Genomic DNA, 27,156 nt, shown 5'->3' with positions numbered 1-27,156 from the left:
GATTCGCTCGATGACGCCACCACAAGGGCCAACATAGTAGTCATCCCAAAACCCCAGAGAGACCACACTGATCTCGGAAACTATAGGCCAATCTCTCTTCTGAATGTTGATCTAAAACTCTTTGCTAAAATTCTTGCCATGCGACTCGCCCCTATACTGCCATCCTTGGTCCATCCAGATCAGGTAGGCTTCATTTCCAATAGACAAGCATCCAACAATACAAGACGGTTAATAAAACTCATTCATATAGCAACAAGCCGTTCGGTGCCGGCCTTGGTGGTGGCGCGCGATGCTGAAAAAGCCTTTGACAGAATAGCTTGGCCTTTTTTGCAACAGACTCTCTCTACTATGGGATTTGAGGGCACCTTTCTCCAAGGATTTAATTCCCTTTATCATAACCCGATGGCATCGGTTTTGGAAAATGGCCTTTCATCCGAACCTTTTCTAATTAAAAATCCTTTCTCCCCTGTTTGCCCTCGTTATGGAACCATTGGCCGCGAAGAGCAGACTAAATAAAAATATCACGGGTATAGTGATGGCACGGTCAGATCATAAGATTGCTTTATATGCGAATGACGTGATCATGACACTGACTAATCCTACTATTTCCCTTCCGATTCTGTTTGATGAAGCTTGCACCTATGGCCAATACTCCAACTACAATATCAACACAGATAAAACGGAATTTCTAGATTTAAATGTGCCGCATTCAGATCTCCTATTGTTACAGGCTGAATATCCCTTTTGATGGCAACCCAGCAAACTTAAATACTTGGGCATCTATCTCACGAAATCATATAGCCAGCTTTATGCTGCTAATTTCCCGTGATTGCTGGCTTCTATCAAATTGGATCTCTCTGCCTGGGACAAGCAATTCATCTCGTGGTCCGGCCGCACTGCGGCGGTCAAAATGAACATTCTTGCCCGCTTATTATATCTTTGACAAACACTCCCTATACACATCCCTACGCCAACTCTTAAACATTTACAGCGTGAGCTTTCGAATTTTATATGGGCAGGTAAGAAACCGAGGGTTAAAATGCGCATATTAAAGAAACACCAAAACTCTGGGGGTGTGGGCCTTCCTGATCTCCTTAAATACTTTTGCGCTGTCCATTTATCCTCCTGTGTACATTGGCATGCCCCTCCGAATCAGAAAATGGTGATATATGTTGAAGCTAATACACTCTCTGTTTATTCTCCTTCTACCCTCTCATGGTGCCCCCCCCCCTCTCACCGAGCGACCTCTATCTCCCTCCTCGCTACCATATGGTTCTCATTATCCGTCTGGGATTTTTGCACATGTTTCTACAAACTCTGTTCATTTCATCCACTTTTGGTCCCCCTCTGGGACAACCCTGCCTTCGTCACAGGGATGCATCACCGTCAGTTCTTGTTATGGACTAACCATAATCTCTTATTCCCTTCGGATATTGCCCCTCTACACACCTTTCCAGAATTTGCTAGTTTATAATCCCGTTTTACTCTCCCCCATAAGATTTTTCATCAATTTCTACAACTTCGCCATTTTTATCACTCGCTCGAGCTCCTCGATTACATCTACTTCAGCCGTTGAATCTCTTTGTCGTCACCATCAATCGTCTAAGGGACTCATATCCTCTCTGTATCAACTACTACTATCTCACATCCAACCCCCCAAAGAAGCCCATGAATTGGCCTGGGAAAAAGATGTAGGCGAGGAGCTCACTCCCGAAGAATGGTCTCAAATTAAGCAGGCAACATCGAAATGCTCGATCTCTGTACGTATAAAAGAGAATGCATATAAACTCTGTTCTCGCTGGTATTTTGTTCCTACCGGCCTCCATACTATTTCTCTATCGTCCTAGTGGATGCTGGGGTTCCTGAAAGGACCATGGGGAATAGCGGCTCCGCAGGAGACAGGGCACAAAAAGTAAAGCTTTTCCAGATCAGGTGGTGTGCACTGGCTCCTCCCCCTATGACCCTCCTCCAGACTCCAGTTAGATTTTTGTGCCCGGCCGAGAAGGGTGCAATTCTAGGTGGCTCTCATAAAGAGCTGCTTAGAGAAAGTTTAGCTTAGGTTTTTTATTTTACAGTGATTCCTGCTGGCAACAGGATCACTGCAACGAGGGACAGAGGGGAGAAGAAGTGAACTCACCTGCGTGCAGGATGGATTGGCTTCTTGGCTACTGGACATCAGCTCCAGAGGGACGATCACAGGTACAGCCTGGATGGTCACCGGAGCCGCGCCGCCGGCCCCCTTGCAGATGCTGAAGTAAGAAGAGGTCCAGAATCGGCGGCTGAAGACTCCTGCAGTCTTCTAAAGGTAGCGCACAGCACTGCAGCTGTGCGCCATTTTCCTCTCAGCACACTTCACACGCAGTCACTGAGGGTGCAGGGCGCTGGGGGGGGGCGCCCTGGGAGGCAAATGAAAACCTATTAAAAGGCTAAAAATACCTCACATATAGCCCCCAGAGGCTATATGGAGATATTTAACCCCTGCCTGGATTCACAAAATAGCGGGAGACGAGCCCGCCGGAAAAGGGGCGGGGCCTATCTCCTCAGCACACGGCGCCATTTCCTCTCACAGCTCCGCTGGTCAGGACGGCTCCCAGGTCTCTCCCCTGCACTGCACTACAGAAACAGGGTAAAACAGAGAGGGGGGGCAAATTTAATGGCAATATTTTGATATATATAAAGCAGCTATAAGGGAGCACTTATTATAAGGCTATCCCTGTCATATATAGCGCTTTTTTGGTGTGTGCTGGCAGACTCTCCCTCTGTCTCCCCAAAGGGCTAGTGGGTCCTGTCTTCGTGTAGAGCATTCCCTGTGTGTCTGCTGTGTGTCGGTACGTGTGTGTCGACATGTATGAGGACGATATTGGTGTGGAGGCGGAGCAATTGCCAAATATGGGGATGTCACCTCCTAGGGGGTCGACACCAGAATGGATGCCTTTATTTGTGGAATTACGGGATAGCGTCAACTCGCTTAAGCAGTCGTTTGACGACATGAGGCGGCCGGACAATCAATTAGTGCCTGTCCAGGCGCCTCAAACACCGTCAGGGGCTGTGAAACGCCCTTTGCCTCAGTCGGTCGACACAGACCCAGACACAGGCACTGATTCCAGTGGTGACGGTGACGAATCAACCGTATTTTCCAGTAGGGCCACACGTTATATGATTTTGGCAATGAAGGAGGCGTTACATTTAGCTGATACTACAGGTACCACTAAACAGGGTATTATGTGGGGTGTGAAAAAACTACCTGTAGTTTTTCCTGAATCAGAAGAATTAAATGACGTGTGTGATGAAGCGTGGGTTGCCCCTGATAAAAAGCTGATAATTTCAAAGAAATTATTGGCATTATACCCTTTCCCGCCAGAGGTTAGGGAGCGCTGGGAAACACCTCCTAGGGTGGACAAGGCGCTAACACGCTTATCTAAACAAGTGGCGTTACCCTCTCCTGAGACGGCCGCACTTAAAGATCCATCAGATAGGAGGATGGAAAATATCCAAAAAAGTATATACACACATGCAGGTGTTATACTACGACCAGCTATAGCGACTGCCTGGATGTGCAGTGCTGGGGTAGTTTGGTCAGAGTCCCTGATTGAAAATATTGATACCCTGGACAGGGACAATATTTTACTGTCGTTAGAACAAATAAAGGATGCATTTCTTTATATGCGTGATGCACAGAGGGATATCTGCACACTGGCATCACGGGTAAGTGCTATGTCCATTTCGGCCAGAAGAGCTTTATGGACGCGACAGTGGACAGGCGATGCGGATTCAAAACGGCATATGGAAGTTTTGCCGTATAAAGGGGAGGAGTTATTTGGAGTCGGTCTATCAGATTTGGTGGCCACGGCTACAGCCGGGAAATCCACCTTTCTACCTCAAGTCACTCCCCAACAGAAAAAGGCACCGACTTTTCAACCGCAGCCCTTTCGTTCCTTTAAAAATAAGAGAGCAAAGGGCTATTCATATCTGCCACGAGGCAGAGGTCGAGGGAAGAGACAGCAACAGGCAGCTCCTTCCCAGGAACAGAAGCCCTCCCCGGCTTCTACAAAAGCCTCAGCATGACGCTGGGGCTTCTCAAGCGGACTCGGGGACGGTGGGCGGTCGTCTCAAAAATTACAGCGCGCAGTGGGCTCACTCGCAGGTAGATCCCTGGATCCTGCAGATAATATCTCAGGGGTACAGGTTGGAATTAGAGACAGATCCACCTCGCCGTTTCCTGAAGTCTGCTTTACCAACGTCCCCCTCCGAAAGGGAGACGGTTTTGGAAGCCATTCACAAGCTGTACTCTCAGCAGGTGATAGTCAAGGTACCTCTTCTACAACAAGGGAAGGGGTATTATTCCACTCTATTTGTGGTACCGAAGCCGGATGGCTCGGTAAGGCCTATTCTAAATCTGAAGTCCTTGAACCTGTACATAAAGAAGTTCAAGTTCAAGATGGAGTCACTCAGAGCAGTGATAGCGAACCTGGAAGAAGGGGACTTTATGGTATCCTTGGACATCAAGGATGCGTATCTCCACGTTCCAATTTACCCCTCACACCAGGGGTACCTCAGGTTCGTTGTACAAAACTGTCACTATCAGTTTCAGACGCTGCCGTTTGGTTTGTCCACGGCACCTCGGGTCTTTACAAAGGTAATGGCCGAGATGATGATTCTTCTTCGAAGAAAAGGCGTATTAATTATCCCATACTTGGACGATCTCCTAATAAGGGCAAGGTCCAGAGAACAGCTAGAGATGGGATTAGCACTATCTCAAGAGGTGCTAAAGCAGCACGGATGGATTCTGAATATTCCAAAATCCCAATTAATGCCGACAACTCGTCTGCTGTTCCTAGGGATGATTCTGGACACGGTTCAGAAAAAGGTTTTTCTTCCCGAGGAAAAAGCCAAGGAGTTATCCGACCTGGTCAGGAACCTCCTAAAACCAGGAAAGGTGTCTGTACATCAATGCACAAGAGTCCTGGGAAAAATGGTGGCTTCTTACGAAGCAATTCCATTCGGCAGATTCCATGCAAGAATTTTCCAAAGGGATCTGTTGGACAAATGGTCAGGGTCGCATCTTCAGATGCACCTGCGGATAACCCTGTCTCCAAGGACAAGGGTATCTCTTCTGTGGTGGTTGCAGAGGGCTCATCTATTGGAGGGCCGCAGATTCGGCATACAGGATTGGATCCTGGTGACCACGGACGCCAGCCTGAGAGGCTGGGGAGCAGTCACACAAGGAAGAAACTTCCAGGGAGTGTGGTCGAGCCTGGAAAAGTCTCTTCACATAAACATTCTGGAACTAAGAGCAATCTACAATGCTCTAAGCCAGGCGGAACCTCTGCTTCAAGGAAGACCGGTGTTGATCCAGTCGGACAACATCACGGCAGTCGCCCATGTAAACAGACAGGGCGGCACAAGAAGCAGGAGTGCAATGGCAGAAGCTGCCAGGATCCTTCGCTGGGCGGAGAATCACGTGATAGCACTGTCAGCAGTGTTCATCCCGGGCGTGGACAACTGGGAAGCAGACTTCCTCAGCAGACACGATCTTCACCCGGGAGAGTGGGGACTTCATCCAGAAGTTTTCCACATGCTAATAAACCGTTGGGAAAGACCAATGGTGGACATGATGGCGTCTCGCCTCAACAAAAAACTGGACAGGTATTGCGCCAGGTCAAGAGATCCGCAGGCAATAGCTGTGGACGCGCTGGTAACACCTTGGGTGTACCAGTCGGTGTATGTGTTTCCTCCTCTGCCTCTCATACCAAAGGTATTGAGAATCATACGGCAAAGCGGAGTAAGAACGATACTAGTGGCTCCGGATTGGCCAAGAAGGTCTTGGTACCCGGAACTTCAAGAGATGGTCACGGACGATCCGTGGCCTCTACCTCTGAGAAGGGACCTGCTTCAACAGGGTCCCTGCCTCTTTCAAGACTTACCGCGGCTGCGTTTGACGGCATGGCGGTTGAACGCCAGATCCTAAAAGGAAAAGGCATTCCAGAAGAAGTCATTCCTACCTTGATTAAGGCAAGAAAGGAAGTCACCGCGAAGCATTATCACCGCATTTGGCGGAAATATGTTGCGTGGTGCGAGGATCGGAGTGCTCCGACGGAGGAATTTCAACTGGGTCGTTTCCTACATTTCCTGCAATCAGGATTGTCTATGGGTCTCAAATTGGGATCTATTAAGGTTCAAATTTCGGCCCTGTCAATATTCTTCCAAAAAGAATTGGCCTCAGTCCCTGAGGTCCAGACTTTTGTCAAAGGAGTACTGCATATACAGCCTCCTGTGGTGCCTCCGGTGGCACCGTGGGATCTAAATGTAGTTTTAGATTTCCTCAAATCCCATTGGTTTGAACCACTAAAAAATGTGGATTTGAAATATCTCACATGGAAAGTGACTATGTTACTGGCCCTGGCTTCCGCCAGGAGAGTATCTGAACTGGCGGCTTTATCTTATAAAAGCCCTTATTTAATTTTCCATTCGGATAGGGCAGAGCTGCGGACGCGTCCGCATTTTCTCCCTAAGGTGGTATCAGCGTTTCACCTGAACCAGCCTATTGTAGTGCCTGCGGCTACAAGCGACTTGGAGGACTCCAAGTTGTTGGACGTTGTCAGAGCTTTAAAAATATACATTTCAAGGACGGCTGGAGTCAGAAAATCTGACTCGCTGTTTATACTGTATGCACCCAACAAGTTGGGTGCGCCTGCTTCTAAGCAGTCGATTGCTCGTTGGATTTGTAACACAATTCAACTAGCACATTCTGTGGCAGGCCTGCCACAGCCTAAATCTGTTAAGGCCCATTCCACAAGGAAGGTGGGCTCATCTTGGGCGGCTGCCCGAGGGGTCTCGGCATTACAACTCTGCCGAGCAGCTACGTGGTCAGGGGAGAACACGTTTGTAAAATTCTACAAATTTGATACCCTGGCAAAAGAGGACCTGGAGTTCTCTCATTCGGTGCTGCAGAGTCATCCGCACTCTCCCGCCCGTTTGGGAGCTTTGGTATAATCCCCATGGTCCTTTCAGGAACCCCAGCATCCACTAGGACGATAGAGAAAATAAGAATTTACTTACCGATAATTCTATTTCTCGGAGTCCGTAGTGGATGCTGGGCGCCCATCCCAAGTGCGGATTATCTGCAATACTTGTACATAGTTATTGTTAACTAATTCGGGTTATTGTTTAGGGAGCCATCTTTCAGAGGCTCCTCTGTTATCATACTGTTAACTGGGTTTAGATCACAAGTTGTACGGTGTGATTGGTGTGGCTGGTATGAGTCTTACCCGGGATTCAAAATCCTCCCTTATTGTGTACGCTCGTCCGGGCACAGTACCTAACTGGAGTCTGGAGGAGGGTCATAGGGGGAGGAGCCAGTGCACACCACCTGATCTGGAAAAGCTTTACTTTTTGTGCCCTGTCTCCTGCGGAGCCGCTATTCCCCATGGTCCTTTCAGGAACCCCAGCATCCACTACGGACTCCGAGAAATAGAATTATCGGTAAGTAAATTCTTATTTTTTCCCACCGTGTGAGAACTTTACTGGCGTCAATGTGGCCAAAGAGGGACTTTCTTACACATTTGGGGGACATGCCCTTGTATAAGTCACTATTGGAAAGAAGTACATAAGTTAATTAAAAATATTACTGATTTTGATATGCCCCCTTCACCTTTCTATTCACTATTAGCTATACCTATCGCCCACCTCCCATGTCCCACACATAAATTGATCACCCATATACTCAATACAGCTAAGTGCCAAATTGCCGCAAACTGGAAGTCAATTACTCCTCCCCCCTACCCACCACTCTTAACGCTATTTGGTCCTCCTACAGACTGGAACAAATCTCAATTATTCATGATACTCCTATTCAATTTGTCCGTGTTTGTTCACCTTGGACCACTTACTGTTAGGCCGATCCCCCTCTGGCAACCATTTAATTTCACCTCGTGTTACTGATAGCTCTCCATTTCTACTTCCCTCTCTCCCTTTTCCTCCCTCTTTTCTTCCTTCTTCCCTATTTTTTCTTCTATTCTCTTTACTGTACTCTGTAATGGTTTCATCTACAGTTTCCCTTTCTTTATTATGGCCTTTCTGATTATCAATTTGATTGCTCTCCCCCATATAGGAAAAATAGTTACAATCTGTTTCAATATTTTGGTACGTTACACCTTTCCTGATTTTTATTGTTGTCTTTAAGGCCTTATGTCCGATCTCTTGTTGTTTACATTATCATATATGATATTCTGTTTATGGAGATATTGAGTGTGATTGGTGTTACTTTTTTCTACTATGCTCATTAAAATTTCCTTGAAAAAAAAAAAAAAATAAGCCGCGTCTAGTGCTGGCTTATCGGGGCTAATAAGATAGCTATTGGCAAGACCTTTAGCCACAGTAATTTCCGGTGCCAGTCTCCTGAACGCCGGCATTTTCACTGGAGCCACATTCCACTTTATATCTGTGTTCTCCTTTTTACAAGGAAAAAGGTGGCAATCATATACTCAGTTGCATTTTATTGCCTAGAGGGCCTAATTCATGCTTGTATGCTATGGCCGATGTCCACGCAAGTGAGTGATTATTGGCAGATTGCGCATGTGCCCATTTGCCACTGCGAACCCACTCACACTGAAGATTTCATGGGACAGTGATTGACAGAAAGTGACCATCTGACCAACTGAAGGTGTATCTGCCGTCAGCTGTGGGCGCATATGTACAGAAACATGGTGCCTGCATCACTACTACTGTGTCCAGTCTGCAAAGCCATAGCCAACCCCTGGTCCCGATGTTTCTCGTTTTTGCGCATAGGCTATAAATGTGTCCGCTATTGTGAATGAGTTTGCGATGGCTCCAGTGAGTGCCTCTTTCCATTCCTGGATGGTGGCTTTACGTGGTAATATCAGCAGTTGCTATGTCAAAGAAATCACATGAACACAAATTAGTCCCAGAGTACTCAGCGTCTGTAGAACCTTGCAGTATATTTGGGAAAACTATAAATATATATATATATATATATATATATATATATATATACACACACATATGTATGTTCTATCTCCTCTTTTGATGCATTATTTACTGTATCTCTACTGTTTAATATTAAACATAATAAGCTTAATGTGAAAGATGCATTTAATTAACAGCATTTGTTCATTATGTAGATTTTTTTCTACACAACTTTTAAATGTTTTTTGTTCAACTATTTTTCATGACAGAGAGACTAGGGTGGTTGTGGATAACGATGGTCTCAAAGTGCATTCTTACCTCAATAAAACACAGTTGCACAGTGCCGCCATTTTATCAGTACTCCACCAGTTGGCTATTAATCTGAGGAGAATTTAAAAAACACAGCTCCCTCTACTTGCCCGCATTACACCAGGGTTTATCACACAGTATATTCACCAGCGATTCAGTAATCTTTGGAAAGCACTAAGTGATATGGTGGTATTATACAAAAATGCAATAATAATAATAATATCTCTTGGATGTATTGGTGATATATCACTTGAAGGGCTCACACTGTAAGTACAGAAGCTGAGGACAGGAACTGTTTTATCAGAACGAACGCCAGGTAGGCTCCTAGCCCGGATTGTAATCCGGGCAGAGTCTTACAGGCGTGTGCTGGGCAACTGGCAGGAATTTTTACAAAGATTTTTAATTTTTCATTGAGCCAATGTATTGTTTTAAAACTTCAATAATTGTTCCAATTCCGAAGACTGCGGTGGTCACTGGTCTGAACGTTTATTGGCCGATTGCTCTCACTTCATTGATTATGAAATGTTTTGAATCATCTAAAAAGTGTTATACCACTGGGATATGACCCCAATCAGTTTGCCTATTGGTTGAACAGATCAACTGAAGATGCAGCTCTCATGGTCCTTCATATGGTACTTTGTCATCTTGAAAATAGAGACTCCTATGTTAGACTGTTATTTGTGGATTATAGTTCCGCCTTCAACACGGTAGTACCAGCGGTGTTAATAAACAAGCTTTTAGAGATTGGATATGACATGGCCATATGTAAGTGGCTTTTGGATTTCCTGTCGGATCGTCCACAGACAGTCAGACTGGGCTCTGACTTATCTTCAGAATTAGTATTAAATGTAGGAGTTCCTCAGGGTTCTGTTTTAAGCCCTTTTTTATACTCCTTGTGTACCTCCGACTGTGAGTCCAACTCGGAAACGATCTCTGTGATAAAGTTTGTGGATGATACCACTTTAGTGGGTTTGATAACTAGAGGAGATGAGGATAATTATAGAGAGGAAGTGAGAAGACTCGCTGAGTGGGGGGTAAAAAATAACCTGTTGTTAAATGGCAACCAAGGAGGTTGTGATAGACTTCAGGAAATCTAAGAAAACCAGTATTTGGCCGCTGATATTGAATAGTGAGGAGGTGGATAAGGGTAACTGATGTGAAATTTTTGGGGATTAAATTTATGGGGGTATATGCAATTCACGGCGAATCGCGGCAATTTTTCGCCATTTTTTTTTCCGACTCAATTCGCCAGGTGAATTCCGGCAGGTGCCTGCCGGAATTCACCATATTCAATGAAAAACGGATTCGCCAGAATCGCGGGCGAAAATCGGCCGATTTGGCGGATTTTGCCGCGATTTTAAAAAACGGGAAAAAACGGGAAAAACCCGGAAAAAAAATGGCGTGGGGTCCCCCCTCCAAAGCATAACCAGCCTCGGGCTCATCGAGCTGGTCCTGGTTCTAAAAATCCGGGGAAAAATTGGCCAGGGATCCCCCGTGTTTTTAAAACCAGCACCGGGCTCTGCGCCTGGTGCTGGTGCCAAAAATACGGGGGACAAAAAGAGTAGGGGTCCCCCGTATTTTTAACACCAGCATCGGGCTCCACTAGCTGGACAGATAATGCCACAGCCGGGGGTCACTTTTATGCCGTGCCCTGCGGCCGTGGCATCAACTATCCAACTAGTCACCCCTGGCCGGGGTACCCTGGGGGAGTGGGGACCCCTTCAATCAAGGGGTCCCCCCCCCCCCCCAGCCACCCAAGGGCCAGGGGTGAAGCCCGAGGCTGTCCCCCCCCATCCAATGGGCTGCGGATGGGGGGGCTGATAGCCTTTTGTGATAATAAAAAGATATTGTTTTTTCCAGTAGTACTACAAGTCCCAGCAAGCCTCCCCCGCAAGCTGGTACTTGGAGAACCACAAGTACCAGCATGCGGGAGAAACACGGGCCCGCTGGTACCTGTAGTACTACTGGGAAAAAAATACCCAAATAAAAACAGGACACAGACACCTTGATAGTAAAACTTTATTACACACTACCGACACACACATACTTACCTATGTTGACACGCCGACTGCCACGGTCTCCGACGATCCGAGGGTACCTGTGAAAAAATTATACTCACCTTCCAGCGTCCAGAGATAAATCCACGTCCAGAGAGATAAATCCACGTACTTGTTAAAAAAAAAAAACGCAAATACCCGCTCCATACCGGACTGAAAGGGGTCCAATGCTTTCACATCAGACCCCTTTCTCCCGAATGCCGGGACATCACGTGACTCCTGTCACTGAAGTCCCTTCAGCCAATCAGGAAGCGCTACTTCCGTGGCGCTCACCTGATTGGCTGTGCGCTGTCTGTACTGTGACAGCGCATCGCAAAGCCGCTCCATTACTTTCAATGGTGGGAACTTTGCGGGTAGCGGTGGGGTCACCCGCCGGTCAGCCGCTGACCGGCGGGTGACCTCACCGCTAGCCGCTAAGTTCCCACCATTGAATATAATGGACGGGGCTGTGCGATGCCCTGTCTGAGTTCAGACAGCGCACAGCCAATCAGGTGAGCGCAACGAAGTTGCCCTTCCTGATTGGCTTAGAGACCTTTCTGTGACAGCTGTCACTGACAGGTCTCATTCGTGGAAAGGTGTCCCATGTGTCAGCATGGGACCCCTTTCAGTCCGGTGGTCGGGTATTTGCGTTTTCTTTTTTTGCCAAGTACGTGGATTTATCTCTGGACCATGGCTGAGGTGAGTATATTGAACTTTTCTTTTCAGGTATCCGTGGATTCTACATGGAGAAGAGGACCGATGTCGGCGTGTGAACATAGGTAAGTATGTGTGTGTCGACGTATGAAATAAAGTTTTACTGTGGACGGTGTGTGTGTCCTGTTTTTATTTGGGTATTTTTTCCCCAGTAGTACTACAGGTACCAGCGGGCCCGTTTTTCTCCCGCATGCTGGTACTTGTGGTTCTCCAAGTACCAGCTTGCGGGGGGGGGGCTTGCTGGGACTTGTAGTACTACTGGAAAAAACAATATCTTTTTATTATCACAAAAGGCTATCAGCCCCCCCATCCGCAGCCCATTGGATGGGGGGGGACAGCCTCGGGCTTCACCCCTGGCCCTTGGGTGGCTGGGGGGGGACCCCTTGATTGAAGGGGTCCCCACTCCCCCAGGGTACCCCGGCCAGGGGTGACTAGTTGGATATTTGATGCCACGGCCGCAGGGCACGGCATAAAAGTGACCCCCGGCTGTGGCATTATCTGTCCAGCTAGTGGAGCCTGATGCTGGTGTTAAAAATACGGGGGACCCCTACTCTTTTTGTCCCCCGTATTTTTGGCACCAGCACCAGGCGCAGAGCCCGGTGCTGGTTTTAAAAATACGGGGGATCCCCTGTCAATTTTTTCCCCGCATTTTTAGAACCAGGACCAGCTCGAAGAGCCCGAGGCTGGTTATGCTTTGGAAGGGGGACCCCACGCCATTTTTTTTTATGATTTTACCGTTCCAGCATAAAAAAAAAAATATATATATATATTTTAAAAAATATATAAATAATATTTGTGCCTCCAAAAAAAAAAAAAAAGTACCTAATCCCTTCTAATATAAATAGATCTGCTATTCCCAAAAAAAAAAAACACAAAAAAAAACATGTTTACATTTTTTTTATTTGTTTTCACCCTCCAAAGTGTGGCGGATTGAAAATGACGAATTTGCTGTCTAAAAGCACTGCTGTCGAATTTCCAAACTTGAATTGAATATGCTTTGGTCGAATTGCAGCACTTGTATCATTGCAAAAAAGTCGAATTTGCAAAAATTCGAATTTCAAAAAGTCGAATTTTGAAAGTCCGTTTTTTGGTCGGAAAGCACTGAATTGCATAGGCGATTTTTTTTTTTTGGTCGAAAATGACCCGAAATTCGACAATTTCGGGAATTCGACCGCAATTGCATATACCCCATAGAGGATTTATCATGGTCTCTGCATATCACGTCAGTGGTTGGGAAGGCCCAGCAACGTCTTTTCTTTTTGCGGAAGCTCCGAGCAGCAGGTTTGCAGCAATCGACTCTTGTTAATTTTTATCGCTGCGTGATTGAGAGCTTGCTGACCTATGCAATCACGGTGTGGTGTGGTAATGCCAAGTGTTCTGATCTTGTTGCCTTGGATAGAGTGATTAAATCTGCAGAGACGACCATTGGCCAATCTTTGCCAAAGTTGGCGGATGTACTCGCTGCAAGGAGTCTGTGGAAGGCAAATAAGATGATTGGAGATAAGAGTCACCCATGTAATGTGTTTTTCTCTAACATCCTAGAGGATGCTGGGGACTCCGTAAGGACCATGGGGAATAGACGGGCTCCGCAGGAGACTGGGCACTCTAAAAGAAAGATTAGGTACTATCTGGTGTGCACTGGCTCCTCCCTCTATGCCCCTCCTCCAGACCTCAGTTAGAATCTGTGCCCGGCCAGAGCTGGGTGCTCCTAGTGGGCTCTCCTGAGCTTGCTAGAAAAGAAAGTATTTGTTAGATTTTTTATTTTCAGTGAGATCTGCTGGCAACAGACTCACTGCTACGTGGGACTGAGGGGAGAGAAGCAAACCTACCTGCTTGCAGCTAGCTTGTGCTTCTTAGGCTACTGGACACCATTAGCTCCAGAGGGTTCGAACACAGGGCCTGACCTCGATCGTCCGTTCCCGGAGCCGCGCCGCCGTCCCCCTTGCAGAGCCAGAAGACAGAAGAAGAACGATGAAATCGGCGGCAGAAGACTCCTGTCTTCATTAAGGTAGCGCACAGCACTGCAGCTGTGCGCCATTGCTCCCACAGCACACCACACACTCCGGTCACTTTAGGTTGCAGGGCGCTGGGGGGGGGGGGCGCCCTGGGCAGCAATAATATTACCTTTTTGGCATAAAATACACATAATACAGTCAGTTAACTGTATATGTGTAAAAACCCCCGCCATTAAGTTACAGAAAACGCGGGACAGAAGGCCGCCGCTGAGGGGGCGGGCCTTCTTCCTCAGCACACCAGCGCCATTTTCCCTTCACAGCTCCGCTGGAAGCACGCTCCCCAGGCTCTCCCCTGCAGTATCCAGGTACAAGATGGGTTAAAAAGAGAGGGGGGGCACATAAAGGCGCAAATCGATACAAACAAGCAGCTATTGGGAAAATCACTTATTAGCAGTGTAAATCCCTGTGTTATATAGCGCTGTGGTGTGTGCTGGCATACTCTCTCTCTGTCTCCCCAAAGGACTTTGTGGGGTCCTGTCCTCAGTCTGAGCATTCCCTGTGTGTGTGCGGTGTGTCGGTACAGCTGTGTCGACATGTTTGATGAGGAGGGTTACGTGGAGGCGGAGCAGGGGCAGATACATGTGGTGTCGCCCCCGACGGGGCCGACACCTGATTGGATGGATACGTGTAAGGTCTTAACCGACAGTGTCAACTCCTTACATAAAAGGTTCGATGATGCAGCAGCCTTGGGACAGCCGGGGTCTCAGCCCGCGCCTGCCCAGGCGACTCAGAAGCCGTCAGGGGCTCATAAACGCCCGCTAGCTCTGATGGTAGACACAGATGTCGACACGGAGTCTGACTCCAGTGTAGATGAGGATGAGACAAATGTACAGTCTACAAAAGCCATCCGATGCATGATTACTGCAATGAAAGATGTATTGCACATTTCTGATATTAACCCGGTTACCACCAAAAGGGGTATTATGTTTGGGGAGAAAAAGCAGCCAGTGACTTTTCCCCCATCTGATGAATTAAATGATTTGTGTGAAGAAGCGTGGAGTTCCCCTGATAAGAAACTAGTGATTTCTAAGAGGTTACTGATGGCGTACCCTTTCCCGCCAACGGATAGGTTACGTTGGGAAACATCCCCTAGGGTGGACAAGGCGCTAATACGCTTATCTAAAAGGGTGGCACTGCCGTCTCAGGATACGGCTGCCCTAAAGGATCCTGCGGATAGAAAGCAGGAAGCTATCCTGAAGTCTGTGTATACACACTCTGGTACTCTACTGAGACCTGCTATTGCTTCAGCCTGGATGTGTAGTGCTGCAGCAGCATGGACTGATACCCTGTCAGACAACATTGATTCCCTCGACAGGGATACTATTTTGCTAACCATCGAACATATAAAAGACGTTGTCTTATATATGCGGGATGCACAGAGGGACATTTGCCTGCTGGCATCTAGCATTAATGCAATGTCCATTTCTGCCAGGAGAGTATTATGGACTCGGCAGTGGACAGGTGATGCTGATTCTAAAAAACACATGGAGGTTTTGCCTTATAAGGGGGAGGAATTATTTGGGGACGGTCTCTCGGACCTCGTATCCACAGCAACTGCTGGGAAGTCGACTTTTTTACCTCAGGTTCCCTCACAGCCTAAGAAAGCACCGTATTATCAAATGCAGTCCTTTCGGCCTCAGAAAGGCAAGCGGGTCAGAGGAGCATCCTTTCTGGCCAGAGGCAAGGGTAGAGGAAAGAAGCTGCACCAGGCAGCCAGTTCTCAGGAACAAAAATCCTCCCCTGCTTCCACTAAGTCCACCGCATGACGTTGGGGCTCCACAGGCGGAGCCAGGTGCGGTGGGGGCGCGTCTCCGAAACTTCAGCAACCAGTGGGTTCGCTCACAAGTGGATCTCTGGGCTGTACAAATTGTATCTCAGGGATACAAGCTGGAGTTCGAGGCGACTCCCCCTCGCCGTTACCTCAAATCAGCCTTGCCAGCTGCTCCCAGGGAAAGGGAGGTAGTACTGGCGGCAATTCACAAGCTGTACCTCCAGCAGGTGATAATCAAGGTCCCCCTCCTTCAACAGGGCAGGGGTTACTATTCCACAATGTTTGTGGTACCGAAACCGGACGGTTCGGTGAGACCCATCCTGAATTTAAAATCCTTGAACACTTATATAAAGAAGTTCAAGTTCAAAATGGAATCGCTCAGGTCGGTTATTGCCAGCCTGGAAGAGGGGGATTTTATGGTGTCGCTGGACATCAAGGATGCTTACTTGCATGTCCCCATTTACCCACCTCACCAGGAATACCTCAGGTTTGTGGTACAAGACTGTCAATACCAATTCCAGACGTTGCCGTTTGGTCTCTCCACGGCACCGAGAATATTTACCAAGGTAATGGCCGAAGATGATGATACTCCTTCGAAAGTAGGGAGTTATAATTATCCCGTACTTGGACGATCTCCTCATAAAGGCGAGGTCCAGAGAGCAGTTGTTGGTCAGCGTAGCACTCTCTCGGGAAGTGTTGCAACAGCACGGCTGGATTCTGAATATCCCAAAGTCGCAGCTGATTCCTGCGACGCGTCTGCTTTTCCTGGGCATGATTCTGGACACAGAACAGAAGAAGGTGTTTCTCCCGGTGGAGAAGGCCCAGGAATTGTCATCTCTGGTCAGGGACCTCCTGAAACCAAAACAGGTGTCGGTGCATCACTGCACGCGAGTCCTGGGAAAGATGGTGGCTTCTTACGAAGCAATTCCCTTCGGCAGGTTCCATGCAAGGATCTTTCAGTGGGATCTGTTGGACAAATGGTCCGGATCGCATCTTCAGATGCATCGGTTGATCACCCTGTCCCCAAGGGCCAGGGTGTCTCTGTTGTGGTGGCTGCAGAGTGCTCATCTTCTCGAGGGCCGCAGGTTCGGCATACAGGACTGGGTCCTGGTGACCACGGATGCAAGCCTCCGAGGATGGGGGGCAGTCACTCAGGGAAGAAACTACCAAGGACAGTGGTTAAGTCTGGAGACTTCACTACACATAAATATACTGGAACTAAGGGCCATTTACAACGCCCTGAGTCAAGCAGAGCCCCTGCTTCAAAACCACCCAGTTCTGATTCAGTAAGACAACATCATGGCGGTCGCCCATGTAAACCGCCAGGGCGGCACGAAAAGCAGGATGGCAATGGCAGAAGCCACAAGGATTCTTCGATGGGCGGAGAATCACGTGCTAGCACTGTCAGCAGTGTTCATTCCGGGAGTGGACAACTGGGAAGCAGACTTCCTCAGCAGGCACGACCTCCACCCGGGAGAGTGGGGACTTCATCAAGAAGTCTTCATACAGATTGTAAATCGCTGGGAACTGCCATGGGTGGACATGATGGCGTCCCGCCTCAACAAAAAGCTAAAAAAATATTGCGCCAGGTCAAGGGACCATCAGGCGATAGCTGTGGACGCACTAGTGACACCGTGGGTGTACCAGTCGGTTTATGTGTTCCCTTCTCTTCCTCTCATACCCAAGGTACTGAGGATAGTAAGAAAGAGGGGAGTAAGAACTATACTCATCGTTCCGGATTGGCCAAGAAGAACTTGGTACCCAGAACTACAAGAAATGATCTCAGAGGACCCATGGCCTCTGCCTCTCAGACAGGACCTGTTACAACAGGGGCCCTGTCTGTTCCAAGACTTACCGCGGCTGCGTTTGACGGTATGGCGGTTGAACGCCGGATCCTAGCGGAAAAGGGAATTCCGGATGAGGTCATTCCTGGTATCCGGATCTGCTGGAAATGCTCACAGAAGATCCGTGGCCTCTTCCTCTAAGACAGGACCTGTTACAACAGGGGCCATGTCTGTTCCAAGACTTACCGCGGCTGCGTTTGACGGCATGGCGGTTGAACGCCGGATCCTAGCGGAAAAGGGAATTCCGGATGAGGTCATTCCTACTCTGATAAAGGCTAGGAAAGACGTGACAGCGAAACATTATCACCGGATATGGCGAAAATATGTTTCTTGGTGTAAGGCCAGGAATGCTCCTACGGAAGAATTCCATCTGGGCCGTTTCCTACACTTCCTACAGACTGGAGTGAATTTGGGCCTAACATTAGGCTCCATTAAAGTTCAGATTTTGGCCTTATCCATTTTCTTTCAAAAAGAATTGGCTTCTCTCCCAGAAGTACAGACTTTTGTGAAGGGAGTGCTGCATATTCAGCCTCCTTTTATACCTCCGGTGGCGCCTTGGGACCTTAACGGGGTGTTGAGTTTCCTTAAGTCGTACTGGTTTGAACCACTTCAAACGGTGGAGTTAAAATATCTCACTTGGAAGGTGGTCATGTTATTAGCCTTGGCTTCGGTTAGGCGAGTGTCGGAATTGGCGGCTTTGTATCATAAAAGCCCCTATCTGGTTTTCCATATGGATAGGGCGGAATTGCGGACCCGTCCTCAATTCTTGCCTAAGGTGGTGTCATCTTTTCATATGAACCAACCTATTGTGGTGCCTGTGGCTACACGAGATTTGGAGGATTCCGAGTCCCTTGATGTAGTCAGGGCTTTGAAAATTTATGTGGCCAGAACGGCTAGAGTCAGGAAAACAGAAGCACTGTTTGTCCTATATGCAGCCAACAAGGTTGGCGCCCCTGCTTCGAAGCAGACTATTGCTCGCTGGATCTGTAACACGATTCAGCAGGCGCATTCTACGGCTGGATTGCCGTAACCAAAATCGGTTAAGGCCCATTCCACTAGGAAGGTGGGCTCGTCTTGGGCGGCTGCCCGAGGGGTCTCGGCACTACAACTGTGCGGAGCTGCTACTTGGTCGGGTTCAAACACCTTTGCAAAGTTCTATAAGTTTGATACCCTGGCTGAGGAGAACCTAAGGTTTGCTCATTCGGTGCTGCAGAGTCATCCGCCCGTTTGGGAGCTTTGGTATAATCCCCATGGTCCTTACGGAGTCCCCAGCATCCTCTAGGGCGTTAGAGAAAATAAGATTTTAAACCTACCGGTAAATCTTTTTCTCGTAGTCCGTAGAGGATGCTGGGCGCCCGTCCCAAGTGCGGACTACTTCTGCGAGACTTGTATATAGTTTTGCTTACATAAGGGTTATGTTATAGTTTCATCAGGTTGGACTGATGCTACGTGTTTTTTTCATACTGTTAACTGTTTAATAGATACACAAGTTATACGGTGTGATTGGTGTGGCTGGTATGTACTGTATCTTGCCCTTGGATTAACAAAAATCCTTTCCTCGTACTATCCGTCTCCTCTGGGCACAGTTTCTCTAACTGAGGTCTAAAGGAGGGAGATAGAGGCAGGAGCCAGTGCACACCCAGACCTAAAGTCTTTCTTAAAGTGCCCATGTCTCCTGCGGAGCCCGTCTATCCCCATGGTCCTTACGGAGTCCCCAGCATCCTCTACGGACTACGAGAAAAAGATTTACCGGTAGGTTTAAAATCTTATTTTTTCCCTCTTGCCGTCAGGGAGACGTTATAGGTGTTTGGGATGTCGAACTAGCAGGTTGCGGAATAGCTTCTTCCCCTCTGTGATTGTTAGCTTGAATTCTCAGCTTTGCTAATTTTATTTATGGTGTATTTTTTTATATGACATGAGAGAATTGTATGTAATTTCATTATACATGTTTCATGTTGAAGTGACAATAAATTATTCTTATCTTATCTTAAGTAAAATGTATTCCGAGAATGCTGCTGTTCTCATTACTAGGCTGTGTCCTGAGCCATGTTTCTGTTTTTATGCTTTAGTGAAGGGATCTTGGTCCTGTTGGTCATCATGGTCGCAGTGCTCAGCCACCTGTGGGGGAGGACATTATCAGCGCACACGTACCTGCACCAACCCTGCACCATCTAATGGAGGCGACATCTGTATTGGGCTACACACCGAAGAGGCGCTCTGTAACACATACACCTGTGAAGGTACGGTGGCTCTGCTGTCATCATTATACAACATGTCTTATTATATATCAATTTATCCAGAAGGTCCCTATAGTTACATTCTCAGTTCACAATGTAAATCATTACAACTAATAGTTTAAAGCCCCATTATTCAGCTTTCTGTTGAAATTGTTCAATCACATTAAAACCAATTAATACACAACAATATCAGCAGTAGGGAGGCCAATCCCGGCCCGTTTTTTCAATCCCGGGATTCGGCATTGAAAAATGCTCAATCCTGAGATCCCCGGGATTGAGTAGGTCAATATGTATTTTTTACTTTTTCTAAAATGAAAATGGCTGAGTAGCCCAAATTATGGTTTGAAACAACAGTATCCACAGGAATAAGTGAACATTTATGTCCCAGCAGCACAGGTCCGCAGAAAAAAATAAAAATACCCTCTTATCTTTTTCCTATGGTCCTGTGCTGGACCATGAATGTTATTTTATTCCTGAGGTGTTAGGGCCCATCCAGGGCCCCAACACCCCAGGTATAAAATAAATAACATTCATGGCCCAGCACAGGCCCACAGTAAAAAGAGAAAAACCTTTCATGGGCCCTGCTCCAGTCCCCCACAGGAATACAATATCTTTCATGGCCCCAGCCCTCCCCCCTTCACAAAACCGGGTGACAGGAACTGTCATAATCATGGCCATTGCACACAACCCGAGTGCTCAGCGGTGCCTGGAAGAGATATGAAACAGCGCATGCGCAGCACAGTCCCGAAATCCCGGGATTGGAAGCTCCAATCCCAGGATTGAAATCCCGTCGATTTTGACCCCAAATCCTGGGATCCTGCCGCTCCCGGGATTGGCCACCCTTATCAGCAGTGACACTTGCTGGCTTTATACCACTTAATGCAACTAAGGACTTGTCAGTGCCCAGTTTGTCCTCCAAAACTTCAGCAGGAGACCATGGCATGTTTGTTTCTGGGATGTTTGTTTCTTTAAATCAAAACCGCTGCTTAGTAAATGCTGTCAATTAGACTTAAAAACTGGCATCAACTGACGTTTGTTTCCGACGGTTTTTATATGACACAAATACCGTTGCTTGGTAAATGCCATCATTTAGACTTAAAAACTGGTATCAATTGACGGCTGTTTTTGGCGGTTTCTAAATGACACCAAAACCGTTGCTTAGTAAATGCTATCATTTAGACTGATGGTGGGTACACACTGATAGATATATCTGCCGATCAGTTGATCTGCAGATATATATATGGACGGATCGGGTAGTGTGCTGTGCATACACACTGCCCAATCCGTCGGGGACTGACGTCATGAACTGGGCGGGCGTGTACACACACCCGCCCAGTTCAGCTGTCAATCACCGCCGGCTGCTGCAGCATGTGTACGGGCGGTCAGCTGGTCGCCCATACTTACACAGCGGTGCGCCAATATATCAGTAGATATATTGGCCGTCGGCTGTGCTGCAGGCTCAACGCGATATGTCTGTGAAGGATGGAGTTCACAGACATATCTCCCTTACACACTGGCCGACGGACCCGCGCTATATCGGCCGTTTAATAGAACGCCCAATATATCGGCTAGTGTGTACGGGCGGGACTTGAGAAACTGGCATCAATTGACGGCTGTTTCCGGCAGTTTCTAAATGACACGAAAACAGCTGCTTGGTAAATGTAGCTCCAAGTCGGATGGTTCATGTTAGCCTCTGTGCTAATTGCCTGTCTCCTGATTTCCATACACAGACTCTATAAACACAGCAAGGAAGGTATTTAAGATGGAGCCTGGCCAGGTTAGAGTAAAAAGGAGCATCTTTTAACCGGGCGAACTTACTTTGTAGATGTTCAGCGAGTCTGTAAATGGATCAGGATCTCTATTATAATTGTTTGTGGGCAAACAGGGAGCGATCACTGTGGATGTCAGCCAGCTTCATGATAAATAATTCATATGATTTCTGGATGCTGAATGAAGTTGTGTAAGTAAATCCTAGGCTTGGGGAGCACTTTGAACAGCCTTGCAGAGGAGCACACATGCGAGTACAATGTGAATGTAAAGTGCACACAGTGGTCTTTGATTAGTGCCTTACAACCCAGCAGTTTCCTGTCACATTTCATCTGAGCTGCATTGAGCTGCAGTTCACGTATAGGTAAAAATGAGATTACAACCTAGGAGATTTGTACATTGAGAACATGGAACGTGAGCAGCGAAGGGCCTTTTACATTGAGCCTATAATCTGTATAAAGGGCTTGGTCTCTGACAATAAAGAAGTAACTTCTGTTAGGTCTGTGATAAGTATCCATGTGATCTAATCATTTTTTTAAATGCCAGCAGGAAAAAAAACATGTCCATGCCACAGGCACCCACAAAGTACAATGAATGAAGAAGGCGTTATGCAGAAAAGAGTTCTAATAACAACAAAGCTTGTTCTCATTGTCTGCAGTCTTTATATTGATGAAGTTCAGGATGTTATGGAACTCATGACGTGTCTCTGGGGTGCAACAGTGGGTTATTATACGTTTTGTGAGTTGTAGATGTCCCTCTAGATTTCAGTCCTGTCCAGGGGCACTGAATCCTTTTTTAGTTGGAACTACAAGTGTCATTGTGTCCTTATACTGGGACATCAGAAAAGGTCATTCCTAGGATGCATTATTTCTGCAGCGGGGTACACTAGTATTCCACAGGGAATAACATCAGGGTGTAGAGTTGGATCTTGATCCGAGGCACCAACAGGCTAAAGCTTTGACTGTTCCCAGGATGCCTTGCACCGCCTCCTCTATATCCCCGCCTCCAGGCACTGGAGCTCAGTTTGTAAGTTGGTGCCTGCAGTGCAGGCAGCTAACAGGATGGGCTGCTCTAAGCAGCCCTAAAAAGAGCTTTTCTGAGAAGAAAGAAGACTTCAAGGGCTGCAGCACAGGCACTAGTTGCTATATGTCATGCTGACATATCGTGCTGCGGCTCCCTCACCTCCCCTAGCGGCGCTGTATACTACCGTGCCCTGGTTGCCGGGTACTTACAGTGAAGGCGCTCCGGTTTCATCAAGCACACATACCGCCGCTGCTCTCCTGGATTGCGTGGCCGCACATCTAGGAAGGAGGTAAGAGGGTCCCCCAGACGGGACCCGCCGAAATCATGATCCGGATGTGGTCTCCGGAGACGGATCGCGCCGCTGGCGTGGACACTGGCCATGCAGGGACCCCACTATAGCCAACAGGGCAAGGAGCACAGGTCAGATTTACTAAAATCCGTTTCACATAGGCTCCATAGTACCTGGTGGGGAAGTCCAGCAGAGGGGATAAGGCGCTGACCTGTAGCCCCTCCCCCAGCCCCAGGCGCCATCTACAGCAGATGTTCCCGCTCTGGAGCTGAATCTCTCTCTCTCCCTCCCTCACACCCTGTCAGCGTTTGGGCGCCATTACACAAAGCTGCGCTGATTCTGGGACTGTTGGGCACAGTCTCCTCTGTAAAGCCGCCTGCCCCATCAGCGCTGTGCTTTTACAGGACACTGAGGTATTCTACATGTCGTTTAGACAGTGTTAGTTAAGAAAAAGCGCATAACTGTATGAATATTTAGTACAAGTATTCTATGATATACATCCAGTGTTTATTGTGCATTGTTATATCTGTATACATACATAGCTCTATGTAGTATTATCAGTGCAGTTTTATTGTTGTTTGTAATAATTTCTGCATTGTACATGTGACTGTGTGTGTGCCAATAGCTGCTGTGTGTTTTCCATTCAGTGTATCTCACACATATTGCTATCCCTATATTCTGTACCCTGAGGGGGGCTAAGTGCGTCCGGGTCATATATATATATATATATATATATATATATATATATATATATATAGTGTTTCACAGGATATACTATTTGGTATTTTTCTCTGTGTATTTTCAGTCACCCTATACCGCTTAAATCCTCTGTTTGTGTTCTGCGTTTGCAGTCAACTTACACAGGGGGGGTTTGTCCGGTATTGTGTTTGTCCGGCTTAATTGTACTACTATACCCTAAGGCTACGTTTCCTCATAATTTCTGCTACACAGGGCGGGAATTCCGTGGACCCTCCTGCCTCATGCAGTGCTGATTCCACGGTTTTACCTGAGGAAAATATTTCAGCTGAGGGTCCAGGTACTGGGTGTTCTGCACCCCCTAGTCAGCCTGCAGCACCGGTGGCACACCAAAGCCCACCATGGGCTGCTTTTTCTAAAATGCTGACTATGCTGGTAACAAGACTTACACCCCCTGTGGGACCTCCTGTGCCATTACAGCCGCATATTGTCCCTGTAGTTAATCCACCAGGGGAGGATACTCTGTCAACTCTGTTGCAGCAATTAAATCAATCCTTGGTTAAACAAACACATAACCCTCACCCTCCTAGGACCAAAGGGTCATCTCAGCGGGCAATTTCTTCCTCACAATCCACTCCTTGTTCGGATACTTCATCCGATAAAGATGGGGAATATACTGATCCATCAGACACTGATGCAGTTGCTTCTGATGAGGATTATATAACACAGGTTTATGTACCTGACCTAGTGGAGGCTATCACACTGATTCTTCAGATTGACCCTCCAGATACGTCTAAGAAACCTGATAAGTTCAAACGTCAGAAGGTTACTAAATTAGTTTTACCACGTTATGAACATTTAGTTGGCATACATCAGGAATCCTGAGAGTCTCCAGGAAAGAAATTCTCCCTGTCTATATAGATGCTAGCTCGGTATCCCCTCGCTGCAGAGTTAAGTAAAAATTGGGAAATATCGCCTCCAGTGGACTCACATGTCGCACTTCTTGTGGTGTCTTCTACTCTGCCTGTCACTACCGTCACCTCTCTGAAAGACCGACGGATAATTGTGTGGAGGGTTGCTTGAAGTCTATTTACACTCTTGCGGGTGCTGTACATAAACCTACTATAGCAGCTTTTTGGGCTGCAGAAGCTATTGAAGCCTGGGTTCAAGAAGTTGAAGCGGAGCTACCTCTGGATTTTTCTGATAATGCCAGACAGTGTCTTTCATATATTACGTAAAACGTTCCTGGGCTGCCCGTCAGCCTGCTTCCAAACCAGACTAGCCTGCTGCATGACGGGCCTCCCCCTGGGGGACCCTAGGGTGGGAGGCCGGCTTCTGCGGGTTGCCCAGGTATGGTTACAGACCACTTCAGATGCCTGGGTGAGCGAAGTTGTCACTCACGGATACGCCATCTCTTTCAAGATACGTCCCTCTCACCAGTTTTGGTCGACAGTTATCCCTTTGGATCCGTTAAAAGCAAAAACTCTACATTTGGTGGTACAATCCCTCCTGGACACAGGAGTGATAGTGCCTCTGGCTCAGAGAGGCAGGGGGTACTATTCAATGCTGTTCCTAGTTCCGGAACCGAATGGATCCTCCCGGCCCATTCTCAACCTCAAGTCTTTGAACAAATTTGTGAAGGTATCCAAATTCCATATGGAAACTCTTTGCTCTATTGTTCTGGCCTTGGAGCCCAAGGACTATATGGTATCCCTGGACATACAGGATGCTTACCTACACATACCTATTGCCGTATCGCATCAGCAGTATCTGCGGTTTGCTATTGGCAACCTACATTCTCAGTTCCAAGCCTTGCCCTTTGGACTGACTACATCTCCTCGGTATTGGTTCTCAGACCTACAGGGTCTCTCGATAGAGCGTCCTCTTCTGCTTACGCAACACCCAGACCTCCTCGTTCAGGGCCCCTGTGTCTACCAGGATTTGGCCCGACTGGCTTTGACGGCGTGGCTCTTGAAGCTTCAGTTCTGAGGGTCAAAGGTTTTTCTGAGGCGGTCATTCAAACAATGTTGGAAGCCCGTAAACAGGCTTCGGTTCGAATTTATTATAGAGTTTGGAATTCTTACTTCACCTGGTGTGCGGCTAAGAATTTGGATGCATACAAGTTCAGTACTGCCAAACTTTTGGCGTTTCTGCAACAGGGCCTTGACTCAGGCCTTCGTCTGGCCTCCCTCAAGGTTCATATTTCAGCTTTGTCGGTGTGGTTTCAGAGAAAAATTGCGACTCTGCCTGACGTTCATACCTTCACTCAGGGTATTTTACGGATTCAACCTCCCTATGTTCCTCCAGTGGCTCCTTGGGATTTGTCGGTTGTTCTGGATGCCCTACAAGTGTCTCCACTTGAACCTCTTGAGTCTGTGGACCTTAAATGGCTTACACTTAAGGTCTGGTTTTTGCTGGCTATTGCCTCTGCTAGAAGGGTTTCAGACTTGGGTGCCTTATCTTGTCGGTCTCCCTTTCTGATTTTTCACCATGACCGTGCGGTTCTAAGAACGCGCCCTGGTTATCTACCTACGGTGATGTCATCTTTCCACCTTAACCAAGAGATTGTGGTTCCGGTCTTTATCTCTCCTGATTTGTCCTCCAAAGAGCGGTCTTTGGATGTGGTACGGGCTCTCCGTATCTATGTGAAGAGAACCGCCTCCCTTAGGAGATCTGATTCTCTCTCTCTGATTCTTTGTTCTTTTTGGTTTTCATAAACGTGGCTGGCCTGCAAATAAGCAGACCTTGGCCAGATGGATTAGAATGGTGATGGCACAAGTTTATGTACAGGCTGGACTTCCAGCTCCTGCTACTATCAAGGCCCATTCTACTCGGTCTGTTGATCCTTCTTGGGCGGTCCGCCGTGGTGCATCCCAAGAACAATTGTTCAAGGCGGCTACATGGTCCTCAGTGAACACGTTCATTAGGTTCTATGCCTTTGATTCTTCCGCCTACCAGGATGCTTCCTTTGGACGCCGGGTTCTTGTGCCCGCTATAGTGCGTCCCCTCCCATGAGGAACTGCTTTAGGACATCCCCAATGGTATTCCCTGTGGAATACCAGTGTACCCCGCTGCAGAAAAAGAGATTTATGGTAAGAACTTACCTTTGTTAAATCTCTTTCTGCGAGGTACACTGGATTCCACAAGGCGCCCACCCTGACGCACTTAGCTTTGTTTGCATGGCATTAGCTGCTGGTACCTTCTCCTGTCATGAGAATGTGGTTCACTGTGGCTTCTAACTGTTATCATCTCTTTTACCTGCTACTGCATTGGACTGGTTAACAAACCTGAGCTCCAGTGCCAGGAGGTGGGGTTATAGAGGAGGCGGTGCAAGGCATCCTGGGAACAGTCAAAGCTTTAGCCTGTTGATGCCTCGGATCAAGATCTAACTCTACACCCCAATGTTATTCCCTGTGGAATCCAGTGTACTTCGCAGAAAGAGATTTAGCAAAGGTAAGTTCTTACCATAAATCTCCTTATCTAAATCCAAGACATACAGGTGTCACTCTTCAGTTATTATAAAGAAGAAA

General features: G+C 47.4%; 1 protein-coding gene across 4 annotated transcripts in view; it reads left to right on the top strand.

Moving 5' to 3' along the window:
* The window catches only part of SEMA5B (semaphorin 5B), a 750,739-nt gene that overhangs the window by 699,078 nt on the left and 24,505 nt on the right, over positions 1-27,156 (top strand). For all 4 annotated transcript variants that reach the window (XM_063934055.1, XM_063934058.1, XM_063934057.1 and 1 more), the window contains one exon: positions 19,684-19,854. In XM_063934055.1, coding sequence (XP_063790125.1) covers positions 19,684-19,854 — 171 coding nt within the window. The remainder of the gene's footprint in view (positions 1-19,683; positions 19,855-27,156) is intronic.

This window comes from Pseudophryne corroboree, chromosome 7, assembly GCF_028390025.1.
Source record: "Pseudophryne corroboree isolate aPseCor3 chromosome 7, aPseCor3.hap2, whole genome shotgun sequence".
In the NCBI taxonomy this organism is placed as follows: Eukaryota; Metazoa; Chordata; class Amphibia; order Anura; family Myobatrachidae; genus Pseudophryne; species Pseudophryne corroboree.
This window is presented reverse-complemented; position numbering and strand designations above follow the sequence as displayed.